This window comes from Mchenga conophoros, linkage group LG11 (genome assembly GCF_057382185.1).
Source record: "Mchenga conophoros isolate Kocher_MC1m ecotype Shallow Benthic linkage group LG11, M_conophoros_male_GT1.1, whole genome shotgun sequence".
NCBI classification, from domain to species: Eukaryota; Metazoa; Chordata; class Actinopteri; order Cichliformes; family Cichlidae; genus Mchenga; species Mchenga conophoros.
Window position 1 is genome coordinate 30,096,865 of NC_140536.1, and position 21,885 is coordinate 30,118,749.

The following is a 21,885-nucleotide window of genomic DNA, read 5'->3' on the forward strand; positions in this document are numbered from 1 at the left end:
TCTGATTGTGTTTATTGTTAGCCTACTACGAGACTGGACAACCCATTACTCATTCCTGAGGCGGTTTAGTCGTTCAGCTGGTGCAGGGTGAAGTAATGGTAACCATTTATAAATAAACGCTCTTCTGTCCGAAACAGCGCCTAAATATAAACAACTCTTTATTCACTGGTCATACCTTTTGCTCGCATAACTCACAGCTCGTTCTCACACTTTTAATTTTTTCTTTTTTTTCTTTCTGCTTTTCACGCTTTGCCCTCCCTCCTCGTGCTCGAGGGCGTGACCACAGCTGGGGGTTGAGGGGAAAGGGACTGCATGCTCTGTGTGGAGCACTATCACAACAAGAAAACAAGCCAGACAGACTACAGCGTGGCAGAGCGTCAGAGATCCCTCGGTCATCCCTCATTGAAAAGGTTGGCGAGCAAGCGGACGATCTGTCGAAGACTTCACAGCAAAACAGTTTCTGACATGCACTTTGATAAATGTGAGTACGTTTGTGCTTTTGATGCGGCAGATTAGAAGCCTGATCGTGTGAATAGTTTGACTGTGATGACGACACCGCTAACTCATTACTTTGTATGTTTTTCGGGTTTTTATATAGACAGGGATGGTGAAGCTGTTTCTCTTTTTTGTGTTGTGCGTGTGTGTGTTAGAGTTTAATTACAATGAGGTGTCATTTAAAAGCTTACGTCGACACAGACCTCCTATGTCATCAACAGGACAGGACACATCTGATGAATTTTAATCGGGATGCTGCCTCCTAAACGTGGCAGGAATCGCTCTTTTTCAGCTCCTGGTGTGCTTTTATAGTCAGACTATGTTTGCCACGCTATGCCAATAGGGGGATGTGTTTTTGATATGAATAGAGTACAGTGAGTTCAGTCATTTCACTGGTGCTTTCATGCACTAGCCTTCCTCTTGGCTTGGTTTTTCATATATGACATCACAGTTCGGGTGAATCCAACAAGCAGGACATCATTTGGGGAAACCCTAATACACCTCCACCCATGCTAGTATGTTTTCATTTCCCCATTTTATGATTAGTGCCAGACAGGCAGGCTGTGTGACGTGACAGCATCTTGTTTGCTTAAGCTTATTTGTTTATGGTCTCCCTTAAAAAACAAGCAGAACGATTACATATTCAGCTCTGCTAAACCACAAAATGAGGAAACTGGCTGTATGCTTCTTTCTTTTCACCGAGCATAGAGCCAAAAGAGAAAGGTCGTCGGAATCCCCAACCGCCCACTCACATGACTCAATGTCCAGGGGTTTCCACAAAACCTATTTGAATATAGCACAGTCTAGCCCAGAGCTGCGTGGGGGTTAGATTAGTGTAAGCCCAAATGTATGTGCATGCGTGGGTCCCCCAGGCCATTTCCTGGCGTCTGGCAGCCTACAGGGCAACTTCGATCAACTGGTGGCATCTTTTCAGAGATACTTTTAAACAGAGAATATGCACTTATATTGCAGCATTACATCACCGGGCCAAAAGTGACATTTTGATATAAAGTTAAAATGAGTCAGGATTGAGTAACCTATAGTAACACCTTTTGAACTTGAAAATGAAACTTGCGGCCCTGAAATGTACAGACTGATGTCATGTATTCTCATTAAGTGACCTTTATTGTGTGCTGGGGGGGGGGCGGCATATGACACACAGCACCATGAGCTTATTGTCAAGGACTGGTTTTTAAGTGGAAGTGAGATTATTGTTTCTTTTTTTCCTCCTTCTGCTTTGAGAAGAAGCGACACAGCTTGCCAACAGAGATCTACAATCTTTTCTTTCTTTTTTTTCTTTTTTCATCTCAGTGGTCGAATTTGCATTTTTTTTCCGGAAGCGCACACTCCGTGTGTTTGCTTTGGTGAACAGGGCTGTGTTGTCCCTGTAAGGCTTAATATTCATAAAGTAAAAGCTAACAAACAACAACAACAACAACAACACAAACCCCAAACAAAACAAAACAGAGACGTGACAAAAGAGCAGACTTCTTGTGCTCTACCTTCCAGACATGGTTCAATAGAAAGCACAAGGCAACTACACGTGTTGAGGTGACAAGCCTGTGACACACCAAGGCAGGAAGATGTGGTTTGCCATTGTGTAGCGTAACGGAGCGGTACTACAGGAAGATGTCATAGAAAATAAGCAGTGGTTATCCCATACTACAGCCTTTCTGATTAATCTGTCTTTTTTGCTTGGCCACATTATCTGTGTTCCTAATGGAGGAGGTTTTGCATAGTTTTGTCTTTTGTACCGCAGTTCCACAGACAGGGTGGAAATATCACTTTATCTTACACATGTGGGGTGAAGTTTTTGAGGAAACAACCTGTGTGGTCACAACATCTCAGCTGGAAACATCTGAATTCTGTTTTGTAATATTTGTTTCCTATTTTTCTGATTTCCTTTACCTGTTCAGTGGAAATGATACTTTAGTATCAGAAAGGGAAAACACACTCACTGCATAATGGACTTGATGTGAATGTATGTGAAAGGTGAGCGTGGAGAAAATGAGATGTGATGAGAGTTGTACAGCTTGTGATTCATTTGATAAATGAATCATAAGCTCACGACTCACTTTATATTTCTTATTCTGATGCTTTCATACCTTTTAAGCTTCATTTATATCAGTGATAATTATATCATTAGGCTGGTTGACAGTTAACCCTCAACAAATCAAAGCCAAGTGGCACATAGACTCCATAGAGTACACAGTGAGAGTAAATCCACTTCTGCAGACATAAAAAGGCTGTCTGTGATCAGACTTCATTTATTCGTTTAAAGGTTTAACTTTTTGATAAGCTAAGTTTTAATGGCTGTAAACAAGTTTGTCCTTTTGTTGGAAAACATTTCAAATTGATATTTCCAGACATGAAACGCTCATTGCATTCATTCATTAGTGGATTAACAGGAAAAAAAAAAGAGGCAGGTATTCAAGCGTTCTCTGCTTTCATTTTTCAAATCTCAAAATTTGCATCTTCACCCTATTTTAGATCTTTGTAAAGTAAGTCTGTAAGAAACAAGAAAAAGAAAATGTATCTTTGGCTGTAGAAAACCTTTCGATACTCCAAGACATTCTAGACGAAAGCAGACTAGTGATGATTAAACATTGCCTCTGATATCGATTAAATGTCACCAGTATATAGTCATGTGATTAAAGAAGTAAAAAGGCAACAGATAGAGAACATGTATCTAAAATTTACATTTTGTTGTCATTTATGTACATTTGAATAAATTTAAAGACATGAATCACGCAGAAAAAAAGAAAAGAAAAGTACGCTCATGCCCATACACTTACCACACCTTAAAATCAGTGAAGTTGGAATCAGGTTCCAATCATTAGTCTCGCTTGTGTAACAAGTTGAACCTCTGGGTCTCCCTCCATTAGGCCAAGGTCTAAAGAGCTCTCTAATAGAGGTATCTAAACACAAAAAAAGGTTGTGGATCCCTGTAACTGGGATGAGATTTAAGAAGTCTCAAATTTGTCCTTAATTGCACCCTTCGCTAAATTGAGGCTACACGATTTGATGGTCCAAAAATGCTACCAAGGAATCACAGGGTCTGCAGGTGACTCTTCTGTTTGTGTCTAAGTGCATCTACAGAAACAAAGACATTCAAATTTGACCTGCATTTGGACACATATAGGCATAGCTAGGCAAACCTTTAGGATCATTATGGTGTATACAGCTGGTCACGGGGACAGTAGACAAGGAAGGAACCTCACACCAACTGTGAAGCAAGGTGGTTGGAATATCATGATTTGGGCTTGCTCAACCGCTCTAAGGACTGAGGAGGCTTGCCAGTAATATGTTGAAAAATTGAGCAATTTCCATATTACTTACTTTCCCAGCGCCAAAAGAGAAGCCGTGTTGCACACTGCCCACAGTGAAAAAACTCTTGGAGCAGAAGAGAAGACGCGAGACGTCCTCTGTGCCACCCTGCTGCCCGACAACCAGCACAAGTCCTGTTCCTCCAGCTACTGTTACAGTAAGCCAGCACATATAGTACCTGTGCATCTCATCAAATTTTACATTATCAGGATTTGATTGTTCACAGTTTTTCCTGCTTCTTCTTCTTTTTGCAGCAATTGCCTCCATCAGAACCATTTTCCTGTACAGGTAAGGACTGGGCAGCTTCTGTTAAAGACTAAATGCAAAAAACTTTGGATGTGTAGGCATTAATAAGCATTTTTCTTATTAACACTGACCTCAACTATTGCAAAAACTATTGCAAATGATTGCAACACAGAGAGTAGAGAATCAACCAAAAGTATATCAGAGATCTTGTTATTTAAGTAATTTTATCTTTTCAGTGATAAAAAGAAGTTTTCTTCTTTCTAGGTGCAGCAAGTAGCTACTCAGACATGGCAGTGAGCTATGAGCAGTGGGCCCCAGCTCCTGAGTCACTCAGTTTCTATGGCAACCAACCAGGAACCAGCTTTACCACAACCTACAGCCACACAATGACACCTGAATACACACAGCAACCAGTCCATCCATTTGTGGAAACAATGTCCCAGCCATATGTAAGTGTTAGCCTTTGTTTGCAGACTTTGCAAGTTTGATAATCCTATCTTGAGTTTGTTGAGTAAAATCTGCATTCCTTTGCACAGGACTGCCTGGGGGCTCTCTCAGATTCTTCCTGGTCACTTCTGGACCCAAGCCAGACCACACAGCTGACTTTCAGTTCAACAATGGATGCCACCAAGCTCGAGGAAGCCAGAATGCTGCTTAGCAGGATGGACTACAGCAGAACTACCTGCCAGGATGAAGACGGAGACACGTGAGTGATCATGAGTGTGTTAGCGGGGAGTGTTTGGTTTATACCGGCTATTGAGATTTAAAGCAGAGAATAAAAGTCAATTTGCCAGTGGGAAATGTGGACTGAGGTTTCAATTTTAAGTTCTAGCCTGCATTACAAACATTAAAATACAAGTAAGTGTTAATTCTTCTAGATATTTTGCAATGCAGTGCGTGTTCACTTTCCGGACCCACGCAAACCCCCGCTGATAACTTTATTGCGCTCTTTGAACACGAGTACACAATTTATTTACTTTCCTACAGTTTCGTTTTCAGTCGTGAGCTCAAAGTGAGAACCCATTTGGTAATCCTAGACAGATGAATAAAGAAAAAAAAACTAAATATGAAAATGAGTCAGCCACTCATGCTCAGTGACAATTACAATCTTACAAATTCTATTCCTTGTCACAAGTGAACTCGTGAGAGAAAATAGAGTGAAATTGGCTGTGGGGATTACCACAATTATGTAGTCTCATTCATAACTAATTTGTGATGTGTTCTTTCTCTATCAGCATCCTGCACATCTACACTGCCAAGGGACTGAGAGAGTGTGCCTATGCTGCTGCGGAGAGGCTGAGGGATGTAGGGAGACTTGATGCAAAAGAACACAAGGGAAAGGTATGAACAAAAAAAAAAAACATCATTCAGTTTGATTGTTGTTGACATGGTCTCTTAAAATACATGTGTATACTACCTGTGCTTGTGCAGACTGCTTTACTGGTGGCAGTGACGGCAAACCAGGCAGACATTGTCCAAGATCTGCTGTCTTTGGGAGCGGACATCAACGCCTGTGACGTTAATGGACAAACCGCTCTTCATCTGGCTTCCCACTATGGATTCCCAGGGGTTCTGCGGGTAAAGCTACAGTAACTACTAAATGACTTTGGCATGACTTAAAAAACAAAACAAGCAAAGATAAGAGTGAGGAGATCTAATCAGCGATCTGTTTCTGCAGGCGATTCTGTCGAGCAGGCCGGCCGTCAACCTGGAGGCCCGCAATTTTGAAGGTAAAATAACATCTTTGCTTTTAGCTCCAACTCCAACATATTTACTGGAACCCCTAAAAGATATATATTTTCTTTGTCTCAGGGATGACCCCTCTGCACTGTGCAGCCATTTCTCACAGTGTCACGGTGAAGGCTTTGTCTACCAATGGGCATGCAGATGTTAATCTTCAGACCAAAGCTATGGAGAAGCTCTCCTGTGTGCAGATGCTACTTGATGCAGGGGCATCCCTTCTCAGTCAGGTAGGTCAACTGTGAAGTTCAACACAGTAAGGCCTGTACTTCAAGGCAGAATTTTAAGCTACCTGGGGTTTTATCTAACCAAGATGTCGTCATGCTGCCAACCATTCCCCTCTTTGTTCTCTCTTTTGTTTTCTCCTTGTTGCTTGACGCTTTTTAGCGGTTCTAGTCTGACTTGTGGTTTCATTATGTCTCTCCCATTACTTCCAATTCTCCAATTCCAGGAAATCAAAAGTAACAAGACTGTGCTGCATTTGGCTGTGAAGGAGGGGAACATTGATCTGGTGCGTTATCTGCTGAGCATTCCCCTGCCGAACATGAAAGACTTTGTCAATATGAAAGTGAGTCCCACACTGACAAGAAACTCAGAGCAGAATTTTATGCATACACGTGTTTATGCGCAAATACATAATGTGTAAGCGTACAGCTATAGCTGTCTGTGAACAGTCCGAGTTATGCGGCTTTTATATTTTTCCCCCCACAGGCTCACGGCCACACAGCTTTACACATGGCAGCCGGTCTCCATGGTAACCTCCACCAGGAGGTGATCCTGCAGTTGCTGCTGAGCAAAGGAGCTGATCCCAGCATCCGCAATCTGGAGAATGACCAGCCAGCTCACCTGCTGCAGAGCGGCCTGCTGGGAGAACAGGTAATCACCCATATCTTCACTTTTTTTTTTCTTTCTTTTTTTTGTGATTGACTTGATTTTTCAGTTTACTTATATTAATTTATCTCCTAACTTGTAGCTCAAGCTCATGCTGAAGAAACGAAGTGCTTCCTCTCGTCGACGTATCGTGTCCTTGCAGGACCAGGAATGACTCAGATAATTTGTAGTCCCATTTTGGAGGGAATATGTCTTTAAGATAGTTCCTCTGTTGAGAAGGGGGGTTTACGTTTTATTTTGATGACACTCTGGGAGTATCCAGCCTATATATTGATGAGTAAACAAGACTACTTTGGTATATAAATCTCCAAATGCTGTGTAATTCACATTGCAATAGACAAAGGATGCTTTAATTCTAAAGCTTCAAATTTGCTTGGTATTTAGTTTCTGTAAAACTGTAGTGTTTTATTTATTTACTACTCTTAGGCAGAAGTATTCCTCTGTGAGTGAAGGATTTCATTCCGAAATGTGATATCTCTGTGAAGACTTTTCCACGAAACGCTGTTGCTAGAAATCAGGCATGCATTTGAAAGTTTTTAAGTAACATATTTATTTTTTTTAACATTTTGCAATGAAACAACAGAACTACAAAACATTAGCATTAGTTATTGGAAAAAAAAAGTAGTAGTCGAAGGTGGAGTAATATTTATTTTTCTGTTAGGCTAAACTCCCGGTTTTATGTTGATTTCTGTGAAATCGTGAAAATAAGCTCCAGGACAATGTCCCTGAAAGACCTCTTGTTGTCTCAAATCCCCCTTGTTGAAATATTATCATAATGATACAGTGAGTGATGGTTGTCATATCAATCAGTATGTGTGCTTCATGTGTGTTTGGAATGAGAATAATCTGTTGTACGATTGAACCTCCTTTCTGTATGCATCATACATATTTGTGTAACCTCAGGTGCACTTTCCTTTGTGGAAAAGGAAACTTTAAGGGTAAAACCTCTATGTTTTTAAAAATGATTGTGACAGACAATATGTTTTTTTTTTCTTTGTCGAAGAGGCATTACATGAGTAAGTGTGGTGACAAATTGTCTGACTGACTGTACTTTTTACTCATGAGTCATGAGTGCGAGGACGATAACAGTGCTTAAATTCCATCAGGTTCTTTTGATCTTCGGGGTACCCTTTGAACAGTCCCGTTTACATTCAGCTTCAGAAATTAGCAGCATGGAAAATACAGCAACACATAAGAAGCTTGCACTTTTGTTTACACTCACAGTATTTATTTTTCAAGGCCAATTTCAACCAACCTTCACTGCAATGACAGTGAAACTTAATCACAGATTAAATGAGTGTAAACTGAGTGACAAGTAAGCCTCTCACTTATGTGTCATCCTTTATATTAGACACGCTGTAAATTCCTGTAAAGCACAAAGGAAATCTCACAACAAAACCACATAACATTTCTCATGAACATGCTTTTCATTTGCTACACTCTTGCTTCACATGAGAATAATTTCTGACATTCTTATAACAAGAGTAGATGGGATCCATTTGAAAGTAGTCTCCCTTTTAGCCTTTACAGGGAATTGAATACTGTTGCTTTAGAACTGAATCAGCTCTGACTGTTATATTTGTAAAGGTAACCTCAAAATGAATGTTGACTTTTCATTTATTTCATTTTGCAAATTTTGATTTGTTATGATTCGGTTTTTCCATCGATTGGTTTACCAGCTGGATCTGCTGTTTGAAAGATCCTGCGCAGGAGAAAAAAAAAAAGGAATAAATCCTAAAGACGAATGTTAAACTGGCTCAATGAATGCAGTTTCAATTGCTGTACACATGATGGACACATTTCTAATTTTGTAATCATGCTCTTGATTTTATTGTTTTATAACAGTAAAAGATGTAGAAGAGAAACCACACCCATTTCCTGTGTTTGATGTGAACATTGAGTGTCCTTGTCATTTCTTTTTCATCTTAAACACTACACAGAGTAATCTACAGACAGATGTTTTGCAGCTTTGCCAAATAATATGGGATGAGGTCAGGTTGTATAAGAAAACCCTGTTTATCAATCACCCATCAGAGGTATGTTATCCATAAGAGGAGTGGCCACCAACACAGCTGATCTACTTGTATCTATTTGCTAGCATGGGCTTCTGTTTTTGTTTTCAAGCTTGTGCTGTAATGCCTATACAGTTGGAGGAGGTACTGCAAAAGAAAAGGAAATAAGTCAGAGAGAATAATGGAAAAATAGCAAAGTTTTAGCGCACACAGTCACTCTAAACAGTTCCATCTAGAGAAATGAAATTACCTTCTGTCTTTGGGATTTGAGTACCAGATGAGCTGGAACTGCAATTAGAAAAACAAAGGAGGAAATTAGTCAAGAGGTGACTTCAAAATTAAATTCATCAATAATTCCAATAAAAACATACTCGTGCGGTTCGAATACTGTGGCAGCAACTTCAACTTGACGTGTTTCCATTATCGGGGTTGCAATATCAGGTAGATCTAGATGCAGTTGAAGCCACAGGCTTCTAAGTGTAACTATAGACCAATATGCAGCTTTTGCCCCATTTAAACAGCAGCTCTCGCCTTTCTTCCAGTCTTACTATACAAGCAGCATGCAACAATCTGAGAATCGACACTGCCCATTCACTACCAACACAGGAAGAGTGATGCGTCCATTCAGAAATGCTTACTATGCGCATGTGATTTGCCACATCTGTGTAATCTTATAAATGTGTTGGAAGTGTGTGTGCAAAGAGCAGAATAGGGGCATTTTGAGAAGAGGCATCCAGTGCAGGGATAGGGGGGGAGGAAATGTAGGATATATAAATATATATTTTTTTTTATTTAAAAAAAGATGGCAAATTCATACAACATGCACAGGGGGGATCATCTGCTAAACTCTTACTTGGATGAGGATTTTACACATTTTGTGAATTTTTTACCTGTTTGAGGAATGATAGATGAGTTACCAAAACAATATTTTTATATTGATATATGTTACAAAGCCTTTGCATTACATATATTTTTACAGATATTTTAAAGTCTAAACTTACTCAGGGCTATTAATATGCCAGAGACAAACATAATGACAGCAAGGATAACCCCTGTTGTCCGCAATGTCTCATAATCTAAAAGGAACAAAAACCACACACGAAACACTTATAGGAATTTATTGTGTATTTAAAGAATGCTATCAGTAGAAATACAACACTCATTTGGCTTTGATCTTTGAAATGAATAAACAACATAAATCTTACCATATTCGAAGTCGCTTTGGTCTGGAAACACTGTTTCTGCAAAGAAAGAGTGTCAAGTTATAAACCACATTTTAAAAGTGTTTATTTGGCCACAACAGTAATGGGATCATTACAAAGCTTTTTAATGCACTACAAGGGAAAGCAAGCTTTTCAGCTTCCCAGTGTGCAGAATTGGCTCCACAACTCCTCAGGAGTATTTTTCCCCCTTGACTGCAGCATCTTGGCTCAGCAGAAAAAATGGGTTAGAAGCCAGCAGCAGGATACAGAGGTGTCATCCCAGCAGCAGAGGATAAAAAGATCTTAAATTGAGTTAAACAAGAACTTGAAGTTAGGAAGATATTTAAAAAAAAAGATTAATAATAATAAACTAAAATAAGCAATTTAAGGAGTCCACCCCTCATCAACATAGTGACTTTTTAGAAACATAAACGAGCAAGCCCGTGCTAAGCAATTAAGATGTCTGGATGCCAATAATGCAGCTTGCATATTGCGGAACCCTCAGTTTCTCAGCAAGTGGCTGAGCAGACAGTTTTTCTTCCCACAGGTTTCCCCCTTCCACAAAATCCGAGAACTGTTTTAGAGAAGTACTTAATATTTGATCTGTCCATTCCAGCGGGGACATTTACTCAGGAACTCCCTGTGTTATGACACTCCGTGCATCAGCAGCTAAACTGTTTCCCACAACTCTAGCAAACAATGCAGCAATGGAACAGCATAAACATAGGTGTGAAAATGAAAGCAGTGATTTCAATTTGTTCCTGATCTGCAAAATAACTTTTTGTACGCGTTTCATTTCAACAGGAAAAACAAACAAAGAAACAAACCTGTGGTGTCCATGGCTGCAGTGCAGAGGTGAAGATGAGCTCAGGTGCTGGTTTGCAGTGTTGGACTGGATGCGAAAAGTGGGAGCAGCATAGCACAGCAGGGAGAACAATAAACTCAGGCGGGTCCCTCTGGTGGTTATGGTGAAACACTGCATGCTAACCGAGTGGTGCAAAATGAAGAAGAAAAAAAAAAAAAAGGCAGCAGGGCTGCCCCACACTGTTAATGATCCAGCCAAAGTTAAAACAAATATCTAATTTTATAATTGGTAGGCTTGGTAATTATCCTGTCTTCTACTACCTGCTAAGGACCCCAGCCTTGTGTTGTGTCTAAGTTTGTGGTGGAGAGTTGCTGTTATTTTCTGAGTAGCATCATTTTGTTTCAGCAATTATATGTAACCGTTAACTTTCTGCTATAGAGTATATAAGCTTGCACGCATAAAACCCCAGCTCCTGCCTCACATTGTCTTTTGTGCAGTGCAGTCATCCCATTGCTGCAACTCCAGGGAGGAAAAAAAAAAAAAAAAACAGCCTACATCTGCAGCTTTTATGTTCACTGAGGCTGGCAGACTCATACTGGTACAAAACCTGCCAATAAACAGCACTGAACACAGAAACAGGCAAAATTAAAGCCTTTTTTTCAAAAAGAAAAAGAAAAAACTCCAAAAGCTGCAAAACGCGGCATAAATCACTCTGCACACACTGCTGGTTGTTACTACTGCATGTGTAACTGAGCTGGCTGCAGTGTCAGCAGAATCAGGGGTGCGGTGTGGTACAGTACAGTTCACTGGTTTAAATTTGCAGTGGCGCCAAATTAAATAAACACGCATAAAAACGTAAAACATCGTGTCAAACATTTGCTTTATTATCCTGCATCGAAGTGAAAATCTCAAAAATACAAACGATAACAACACTATCGCCATCATATAATGTTGGCACAATATCTACTACCATGGAAAGGAGATAAAAACATAAAAAAGGAGAACTGTAACATTATGTAACTGTAGATAGCTTCATGTGTTCGTGGAAAGATTGTCTGCCGCTGACGTAGTATTTGCTGCCACCTAATGGCAACATTCAGCAAAACTGCAGAAGAGGTAAAGGATTCAGTTCAACTTAACAGAAATTATTTATTTTTGAGCTTCACTTTAAAGGTGATTCACACATGTTTGCAGGATACTTACCAGTTGTGCATCTATGTCTGTTAAACTGTGGAAAGAGTCTTATGTTACTACATGGTCAGTAGGACAAAAAAAATAAAAAAGAATAATCATTATATAAGAAAGGAACCATTTACCTCTTCGAACACCTGGTTCCCCATCAGGACCCCTGGGTCTGAAAACATAACAAAACAGAATTACATTAAAAAAAACTGATCGTGTGCATCCAGAATGAAAAATGTTTATTTACTTACCTTGGGTTGTCTCTCTTTGAACAGGTACACTTTCGGCCTGTTAGTTAAAAAAAAAAATTAGACAGAATCACAAGTAAAAGAATTACACAGGGCTGGTATCAACAACACTATGCTTTTCTACAAAAAGCACAGAAGCAAATGTTAAGAGAATTTATACAAACACAGCAGTCAGCTTTGTACCCTTAAGTATTAAAGGAGGGAGACTGCTCCAAGCCTTGATAGATACATTAACCCTTTAAGACCTACCATAGAACCAAGTCCGCCAGAGCTTATATTATATTTTTACATGCTGTGGAGACATTTTTGGGAGCATTTCAAGTTGCTATACATCAATACAACCATTATAGCCCAGATTTTAATAATATGTATTCATTAAGTGCATAGTAATTACATAAATTGCAAAAAAGTGCAATAAACTACAAAAAAATTGAAAATCGTTTTTGATTTTTTAACATATATTTGTAGTTAGAGAAATTTAAGAGTCTTATCCCTCAAAACTGTAAATACAAAAAAGTTGCACAAAATAGTTTCCTACCACAGGAAATTTATTTTGCGTGTCTTCATAGTTTTATTTTTGAAATACACCAATTTTTATACACTGCAGGAAAAACGAAAATAAATATTATACTGCAAATTTGCAAAAAAGCAGCATGTGCATCAAAATAAACTATTTCCAGCAGTGCAATATGAGTCCTAAGCATCCCAGAAACGACACAGAAAGTCATAAAGTCAAAGATAACTTTTAAAAAGAGCAGTATAGGCCCTGAGGCCCTGATCGCAAAAAAGACTACATTTCCGCGAAAATGACGTCACTTCCGGTTTCGGGCAGGTAATGGCGGAAATGCAAAAGTTCGCGCTGACGTCTATTCCAACGTAGGAAGTGTTTTGAACAGCTGATCAGATCGGTAAAGCTGTTTCTGGAATATTATGTTTTTGTTCCTGCAAGCGCTTTTTATGCAGTTTTTGCAAAGCTTTATGTGGAAGGAAACCGTGACCTAGGACAAGCTGATGGCATCAGATGTAAGTACAACTCCTCCGGTTTCATATGCAAAAAAAATTTTTGCGCTAGCTTACGTGGTTGCAGTGCTACTGGGATTTAAAAATAGTTACGCATAACAGAGCGTTCCCGCTCCGATCGGCTCTAAAGGGTTAATTCACTTTCAAGCTCATTTTCATAAGCACGTCTGGGCTGCAAGCCTAGGAAGGCCTTATAAGCTTCCAACTACTTGGACTGAACCCAAGACTATATTCATCCACCAAAATCCCCCCAAATATTTGGTTGCTTAACTAAAAATACATGTGGCGGTGCGCTGGATAACTTCAGGCTAGTAGAATTAGTCGTGCATGGTACGTGCAAGCCAAGAGTGCTCAGCTCGCTTTAAAAAAATAAATAAATTACAATTTAGCGATCAGTTTGCTTTTAATCTCAATGAGGCAGAGATGAGATGATACAGTTTTTTATTATCCTTCTTAAATCTCTTCTGTCAAGCTGCAGCACTTAGAAAATATCTGAAAAATTATTAAGCCTGTGACCTACGTATCGCAAACTGTGAGTGCCTTGAAACCTATCTTTTATTCAATAATTCTGACAAATTATATCTATCTATCTATCTATATATATATACATACATATACACACATATATATATATATATATATATATATATATATATATATATATATATATATATACACACATATACACACACACACACACACACACACACGTGTGTAGGTGCATTTTATGTATATTCTGAAATGTCATTGAAGATTTTATTTTCTATTCAATTAAAAAAATCTGTACTTTTCTTAAACAAATGGCATAAACGTCTTTGGTTAGCCTCTCTGTTTAAAGGACTCATCAATGACTGCTATTTCTATGTATAATTTCATAACTCATATACTAAATACTAAAACAAAAACTTTCACAAAGTGCACTTGGAAGCCCACTCTGCTTTTTACAAACAGAGGCAGGCAGAGAGTGTGGCCGAGCATGTGAGTGCCACTGAATAATTTATTGGCAGGTTTTGGTTTCAGGGCTCCGAGTGGCAACAGCAGCATGTGCTGGCAGGTAAGAGGAGGACCCTTGGAAAGACACTGACTTCAGATATAAAGGCCAAATTGCTGTGATGCAAGGAGCATAAATGTGTTGAGACTGCACCAGAAGCATCTGTGTGGCTCCCTCCGAGACCTCTGAGGGAAACAGGGGGGCTGTGAGGTGAGTTTGCGCACACAGGGAATACAATCCGCTTACACTTTTGCGTTTACACATTTGCACTCTTGCTGTGTCTTTAGACGGCCATGCACTTACTGACAATGATTGCGATGCCCAGGAAGAACAGCACCACTGCAAAAACCAGCCCACCAATTCTCAGAGATTCATAATCTGAAATAACAAAAAACAAAAAAACTAAAAACACTTTGTAGTGTTTGCAGATTTACATGATGTAACGTTTGAAGTCTTCAGTCTGGAAGCAAGGCGTGAGACAAACAGCAGAGAGCGAGAGAACATCAAAAGAAGAAAGGTCTGTCTAATATAGGTATATTTTAATTATACCTGACATCATTTTGAGTATTGTTAATTAGTAATTATCTGTATTTATTTGTATATAGTACATGTACATTCATTTCATGGTTTAGTAAAATGTGTTAAAATCTTTAGTAATAAATATCAACTGAAAAAACATTTTGATCACAAGTTTATTTTGTTGTTAAAAAGAACAAAAACACTTATTACGGTACATTGTACATGTATTCAAACTGCTATGGATTTAAATAGTTATTACCTGTTACTCTAATGCAATTAAAGTCATAAAAAATAATGCAACTATAGTCAAACAGTATCCCATGCCAACATCATCACTTTGAACTTCAGATAAATCTATTAACCTAGAAGCAGAGGTTTTAATGGCACTTTCTCTTGTTGCCAATACGAACTATGATTCTTACAAGTGTAGTGTGTAACTTCTAAGGCTTTTTCTCAATTTTTGACTATTTCATTAAAAACTTTGATCATTCTTAATTTCATGGCAGCAACGCATCTAAAAAAAAAAAAAAGTTGGGTTCCACAGAAACCTTCTCTTGGCCAAACCGTTATGTGATCAAATCGAATTTTCAATTCTTTTTGGAAAACATGGATGCCATGCCCACTGGCTAAAGAGGACAGGTATGAAACATCTGGATTGGTATCAGTGCTCAGTTCGAAAGCTTGAATCTCTGATTCTATTACACTCATTGTAAAAGAGCCTGTCACAAAATGAGAAATACAGTCAACAAGTCCCAGGACTGTTTAGCTGCTAGAATCCCATGTCAACAACATTCCTCTCCCAAAGGTCTGGCAACTGGTCTGCTCGATTCCCAGATGTTTCCCTGCTGTTGAAAGAAGAGGGGATGCTGCACGTTGGTAACATCATGTCCCCGTCCCAACTTTTTTTGAGACGTGTTGCTGCCTTCAAATTCAAAATGAGTAAATAAAATTTTATTTGAATTTGCAAATCAGTAGATTCCATTTTTATTTACATTTCACACACTGTCACAACTTTTTTTTTGTTGTTGTTGCAAATTTAGGGTTGCGTATACAAATGATTGTGGTACTTTTGCATTACAGTGCACTCATTCTCCACCAATATCTTCCTTGAGACAGCTCTGTTATTGCATCCGGTAAACAACAGATCACTGCTCTTAGGAAAGCCTATTCCTGTAGTGTAGCATTTTGATTATTTTAGTGCTGTGCCCAAGTGTATTTTAACAGGAAACACTTTGGTGGACCTTAAGTAAGTGAAGCAAATAGAAACACATGGAGGAAAAAGCGAGTTGGACAAAAACAAACAAAAAACTTTCCCCAGTGAAAATGATGCGTTTTGATCACCGTTTTAGTGGTAATTGTGTGGAATAGTACACTGTGGGCATGAGACAACTACCAAATAATCCCCTACCCTCGAGAACAAAACACAATAAAAGTGCATATAAAATGCAGATGTTCAGTCATTCTCTACACTCTGTTCCTTTGGGTCGACTAAAAAGCCGTGACAGTGCTCGGTATTTACATTGGATTTACTCCAGAAGCTTGGCCTTAGGGTGGAAGTTTTCCATCACTTTTGGAGAAAAAACAAGTGAAAAATGTAAACTCATCTCAACCTCCCAGATGTTTCCTGTGTGGAGGGTCGATCATTAAAAGCCCAAGTTCATCTGCTCAGCCCTCACCGTATTGAAAATCCCTGTCGTAGTCTGGAAGAAGAAAGCAAAAAAGAGGAAACAAATGAGAAGCAGATTTACGCACTGACACGCTTCAGCGAGTACTCACAATATGACATCAGTTCTAGAGCATTATTAACCACTATGAGCCTAGTACCAGTTTACAGTAAATGCTCTACAGCGAGTACTTAGATTAAGCTAATTTGACTTTCTAAAAAAAAAAAAACCCCCACAATACCCACCTTTGTCATCATCAGCTGCAGAAACTGTGAGAGAGAAAGCAAAGAACATTGACCTCTATTAAGAAATTCAGCAGGTTACATAAGTGCATGTCAGCAAATGAGAGGCTGTTGTTGGACAAAACTGGGTTGAGCAAACATCTGAAACAGCGCCTATTAATGAAGGTCTTCATTTTGTAGCTGGCTCCTTAATTAAAACAAAACAGAACAAAACACGCACGCATGGACATTGTTCTCATGGGAACAGCGTGTTAACACTGTTAAGACCCAACTTCAAATCAATAAAATCAGGATTAGAGGGGTTCCAGTTATTGGCAGGAGGACCAGTTTCTATTTAAGTCTCAAACATCACAAGAAATGTAGAGGATAAAATGCTCGCTAGCCCAGATATTTAAAAAAAAAATCCCAGAAAATAATAACTGTGCTTCTTCTACCCCAGTATTTTTATTTCATCGCCCTGTTTTAATCCGTGCTCTGTCACTAATGCGGGGAACTTCAGATCGGTCTGTTCAAACACCATCTCTGCCTCCATGTGGAGAAAAAAAAGTTGGCTGCAGACTTTCAGATCTACACTGTTCATTATAAGAAAGGAGAAAGCAGGCACTGTTTATGTGAGCGTCAGTGGTCCGAGTGAGAACAGTGTAACCTTGGAGGAGCACAAGAGAACGCTACATAAATACTTGTGTTAGGCAACATTTTGCATAATTAATGCGTTATTTTTAACGGTTATCATTAACAATATTCGACCATAATAGCCGATGCTGAAAGCACTGACATGATAAGGCAAGCGGAGAGTTATTAAAGAGTAAAAGCTTTCTGTTCTAAAGTTTAAGCTTAGAGACTTTTCTGACACTTGCTGAAAGAATCACATGAACTGCTACAAATAAGATTGATGCGGTTGAAACCCTGAACTCAGTAATATGTTATCTGTTCTACTGCATCCTGGCTGCTGGAGAGGAAGGGTGAAAGTCACACAGTTAACGCTGACCTTGTTCTTGGGCAGTAAATCCTAATATTATTCTTTTTCCTCACCAAAGCAGAAACACATTCTATCATACCGATGCCGACAAGTCTTCCAAAATAAGGTCTAACCCAAGAGTCGGACATAAAAGTCAAAGAAGATCTGCTTAAGATCAAGCACAGCCGATGGCATGCGGGGTGCACGGATAAACAACTCTGAGACCAGAGCTTGCATTAACAATGGAAAACTTGGCAGCAGTCTGAATAACTGATTTATTCAAACTGCTGTATAAGGAAACATTTACACTAGTCTGACACGGCCTTTTCTCTGTGTACAACACCGGGGTGAAAGATTTAAGCTGATTTTTGTTTAAGTATGCAAATTATGTTAGACATTATAAACATCTGACCATGTTAAAGTGCCATACAATTATGCATGCAACATTAAACAGAAGCACATCGAACGTTCATGCTTCGTCAGTGACCACTCACGCAAACTTACCAAACACCTCCCTTCCAAATGCTGATCCTATTATACAGACACATCAGCTCATTTAGCATGGAAGGACTTAAAGCAAAAGCTAGGGAAAGGGGAAGCAACTGAAGAAGGTCATGCTTGTTTTAAAGGGGGGAAAGCACGTAATTCTGCTGAAGGTCTCGTGAAAAGAATACCCACCAAGCGCAGGAGCCAGCCAGGAACTGAATGCCACCAGTGTCACAAGATCCATTGTACCTGTTTGGAAAAGTCAAACAAGATTGGGCTGTGTCAGGATGTGAAATCACAATAACAGGAAACAATAAATGTCTTAACCCGATTGTACACAGTTGTAAACCCCCCCCCCCCCCCAAAAAAAGACAACTGACAAACGCAATTCAACTGGATTAATAACACACAGTTTTACTTTTCGTGTCTTTATTCAAGACGCCAACTGATTCCTCACAGTGCAGGCTGAAAAAAAGTAACTCAAACAACTTTCTTTATTAGCAACAACCTCAATCAGATGCTAGCCTGGAGAAGGAGAGGTATGCACTGGAGAAAACAGGAAGAAATAACACATTTGTGTGAATGAAAGACAGACAAGTGGGACAAACAAATAATACCATTTTAAGCTACAGACAGTGGACAAGAGAGGTGAAGAAGAGAGTGCAGGCAAGTACTGATTTGGTGATATTATTAGACAAAGGATGTTAACGATGGAGCTGCCAGGCAGGAGAAAAAGACAAAGGAGGTCCAAAGAGAATCTTTATGGGTGTAGTGAAGGTCATGCATAGGGTTGGTTGATAAAAGTGGATCCTAAGGACAGGGTAATATGGAGGCAAGGTAATCCGCTGTGGCGACCCCAAAGTGAGTAGTGGAAAGATGAAAAAGAAGAGCCTCAATCAGATGTTACCGGTAGCTGCTTATGAGATCGGGCAACAATCAAGAGGAATCTCGCAACGTTTTAGGAAGATTTTTGAAGCATTTTCCAGCTAGGGGCACCTCTTTAATGAGTTTTCTAAAATTCTAAGAGTTGTCTTGATCAAGGCATAATTTACACATCTACACATTAGAAGAACAAATTCTACAACCCTCATTTCAGATCTCATCTCCTTAACAAGAACGTCTGATTCCAAGACGATTTGGGAGAACTGATTACAGCAGATGCTTTTACCAGCCTGGACTTTTAGCGAATGTTTTTGTGTTCAATTAAGGCAAGTGAAAGATAACTTTTTGTGTTTCCAAAACATGCTCCAAGTTCACAGATGGTGTTTTTGTAGAACTATAGAAGCAGCCTGCTTACAACTTTGTGTGGTTATGAAGAAGCTTAATTTAATCTGAATGACATCTTTCTTCATGAATATCTGACATCCTCTAGTCTAAAATAAATCAGCTGCTCACACTGTTCTGCTAACGGAGAATCAGCCACTTTCGATGAAGTTCAGAACTGTTTTCACAATAGTCTATGGTTAAACTGAACTGAGTTTCACGTGGAAAATCATTGACACCATGCCTGGTAGGGAGACAATGCTCTTTCTCAGCTAGATGCCACATAACAGGCTCATGAATGTTTTCTGTATGGGAGTCTTAATACATAGTGCCTTAAATCTGGGTAAGCGAAGAGGGTCTATTTCAAGCGCAGCCCCTCAGAATATGGAGCTCAGCAGTGGAGGGGTACCAGGCAAGCCTGGTGTTGAGTTGCACTTGATATTTGGTCAGTGGATTTGGACTGGTTTTGCTGGGTCATCTACTTTACAAGTGGAGCAAAACCTTGGGGGAAGCATTACGGTCTATATATTACCTAGTACACTGGGATTCTCTTACACCCATATGTGTAAGGTTATGTTTTAGGTTATGATCTCACCAGATCCCACCCTTCATGATTGGAAATGGGCTGAAGGTCCATTCAAGACAGTATATGAGGCGAAATTTTGTTTGCTTCACAGCCCTAATTACCAAGAAAAAAATACCAAAACAGGACAACAAAAAATGTAATGCAGGTACGCAAAGCTTAGCTCTGCAGTCATAGAAAATCTAAGCCATGAAATAACATCTTTTGCAATGCAAAGATCAAAGCCTATGTTAGCAGAGCCAATGGCTCCCTCCCTGGCCCAAAGCACTGATGGGGATTCATGCATGACTAGAGTGGGGGTGTGAACACGAGCCTGGAGCCTGGAGTGGAGAGAAATGAACACTTCAACCCTGGGAGCAGGATTAACAACAAAGGCCTGCCAATCAGGTTTAATCAAACAAATACAGGGTGAGTTATTCGAACAAGTGCCAATCCAATAATCTTGTTTGTTAGCCTTCTGAGTGATGGAGAGGAATATAATGGGGAGACAGGAAAGAAGCCCGTAGAGCAACACGTAAAATGAATTATAATGGGTTATAATAAAGTGGGATTAACACAGACTGTTTGCAATTAGGAATAGGAGCTTGTGTTTTACATTTCACTTACATAAACCCGTTACGGGGTATATTTAGACTCCAAACAGACTGCATCACCATACTTCCAAGGAACAACACTTGAGGTTTTTTCCTTTCGTAGTTTATTCTGTGAGGTATAGTCTGAAAAACTATGATATTCTGACATCTGTGCGAGTTGTCAACAATTGAAGCCATTCAGATTGTTACAGATTAAGTGACATTTCACAAGTTGTTGGCCACAAACTCACGGCTCAGCGCAAAAACGAGCCTCCAGTGAACTTGGCACGTAGAAGTTAGAGCAAATTTATGAGCAGGGAAAAAAGGCTTTCATAGTGCACAGAAGCATTGCAGGTATATGCAAAGAACGCGTAGGCGTGAGAGAAGCATGAGCGATGGCTTATCTAATTAGACGGTCACATGGTGGACGCAGGCGTTTAGTTGGGGGTGGTGGTGGAAACAACGTTGGAGAAACCAAGTAGAAAGACGATATCTTTCTAAGAACATATCTACCAATCAAACGCTGCTGACACAGGGTCCTGTTTATATGCGTGCAGAATCTATTTAATATATTTGTACCTGCATTAATATGAAAGTCGTGTTCAAGGAAACGCATTCATTTCAGCAGAGCACAAGTCAAAGTGAACTTACCGTATATCCGCCTCCTTGAAACTAATGTGAGTTGAGACTTTTCGCTCAGTGAGCTAAACTTTACTTGGAGGGGAGGAAAAAAGTTTCCCTACGTTAAACACGCACAAATAAATAAATAAAATGCATGCAAAACCTTCTATTATGACTTGATTAAAAATGAAGCCGTCTGGGTTGCATTCTGTGTGGATCGTTCACCATTCCCGCCTGGACCAAGTCGGTTTCTCCTTGGTCTTGCCTCAGGAATGAAAGGGGGAGGGGGAGGCGGGGTGCCACTGAAGTTACTCCCAAAAATTACCCAGGACTGCCCCGCTCACAAGTAAACAACGCAGGCAGAGCTGGACTGCAGCGCTACTGTGAGAGGACATCATCATCATCATCATCATCATTATTATTCCCACGCTCTTTGTTGCCAGCGCCTCTTGTCAACATGTATTCCATAATGAACTATTAATCACGCTCATTTCTCCCCACTGGCAAATAATAGCCACAAACTGCACGGAACACAGTGAACTCTTTGTTCTGTGCTGCAATTTCCAGGCTTCAAAGAGAGGCTCGGTGCAATTAAGCAAATAAACACTAGATGGCCAGGGCAGACTGTCACTGTTGCAGTTTTCTCTCAGCTACATGAAAACTTTGTTCGCGAGGTGTTTTTCCAAGTCAGAGTGCCAGCTTTCTGTCCCCTGACAGCAAAGCCTGGCCGGGGTGGAGGAAGGGCCCCCCTCCCTACTCTAAGGACCTTTAGTACATATAGGTTTCTTATAATGGCATTAGGTTAGCATTACTTCTAT

General features: G+C 39.7%; 2 protein-coding genes across 3 annotated transcripts; one reads left to right on the plus strand and one right to left on the minus strand.

The window, feature by feature from the left end:
- The first annotated feature begins 145 nt into the window (after positions 1-145).
- Positions 146-8,569, plus strand: nfkbid (nuclear factor of kappa light polypeptide gene enhancer in B-cells inhibitor, delta). Its single transcript, XM_085292408.1, has 12 exons — positions 146-481; positions 3,843-3,979; positions 4,077-4,110; positions 4,333-4,517; positions 4,605-4,774; positions 5,304-5,409; positions 5,500-5,646; positions 5,747-5,798; positions 5,881-6,038; positions 6,260-6,376; positions 6,520-6,684; positions 6,782-8,569. Exons 1-12 carry the CDS (start codon positions 313-315, stop codon positions 6,851-6,853), a joined length of 1,512 nt encoding a protein of 503 aa, XP_085148534.1. The 5' UTR covers positions 146-312; the 3' UTR covers positions 6,854-8,569.
- Positions 8,499-21,349, minus strand: LOC146564538 (FXYD domain-containing ion transport regulator 6-like). Of its 2 annotated transcripts, XM_085292409.1 has the most exons (9): positions 21,098-21,349; positions 18,221-18,277; positions 16,588-16,611; positions 16,355-16,378; positions 14,463-14,537; positions 12,152-12,188; positions 12,035-12,072; positions 11,922-11,946; positions 11,582-11,823 (listed from the first exon to the last, which is right to left on the minus strand). In XM_085292409.1, exons 2-8 carry the CDS (start codon positions 18,270-18,272, stop codon positions 11,942-11,944), a joined length of 255 nt encoding a protein of 84 aa, XP_085148535.1. In that variant the 5' UTR covers positions 18,273-18,277; positions 21,098-21,349; the 3' UTR covers positions 11,582-11,823; positions 11,922-11,941. The 2 variants fall into 2 exon arrangements, with proteins under 2 accessions (XP_085148536.1, XP_085148535.1); XM_085292410.1 differs by lacking the exons at positions 12,035-12,072; positions 12,152-12,188; positions 14,463-14,537; ... (2 more) ...; positions 18,221-18,277; positions 21,098-21,349 and adding exons at positions 8,499-8,858; positions 8,962-8,999; positions 9,713-9,787; positions 9,917-9,952 and having other exon boundaries at positions 10,741-11,823; positions 11,922-11,951.
- Between the last annotated feature and the right edge of the window lie 536 nt (positions 21,350-21,885).

Bases quoted from the DNA above. Each gene is read 5' to 3' on its own strand.
- nfkbid (XM_085292408.1), top strand. From the start codon at position 313: ATGCTCTGTGTGGAGCACTATCACAACAAGAAAACAAGCCAGACAGAC. The intron at 4,111-4,332 runs GTAAGGACTGGG...TCTTCTTTCTAG, and splicing joins AGAACCATTTTCCTGTACAG to GTGCAGCAAGTAGCTACTCA. The intron at 4,775-5,303 runs GTGAGTGATCAT...TTTCTCTATCAG, and splicing joins CAGGATGAAGACGGAGACAC to CATCCTGCACATCTACACTG.
- LOC146564538 (XM_085292409.1), bottom strand. From the start codon at position 18,272: ATGGATCTTGTGACACTGGTGGCATTCAGTTCCTGGCTGGCTCCTGCG. The intron at 16,379-16,587 runs GTGGGTATTGTG...TTCTTCTTCCAG, and splicing joins TGCAGCTGATGATGACAAAG to ACTACGACAGGGATTTTCAA. The intron at 14,538-16,354 runs GTGAGGGCTGAG...TTGTTATTTCAG, and splicing joins CGACAGGGATTTTCAATACG to ATTATGAATCTCTGAGAATT.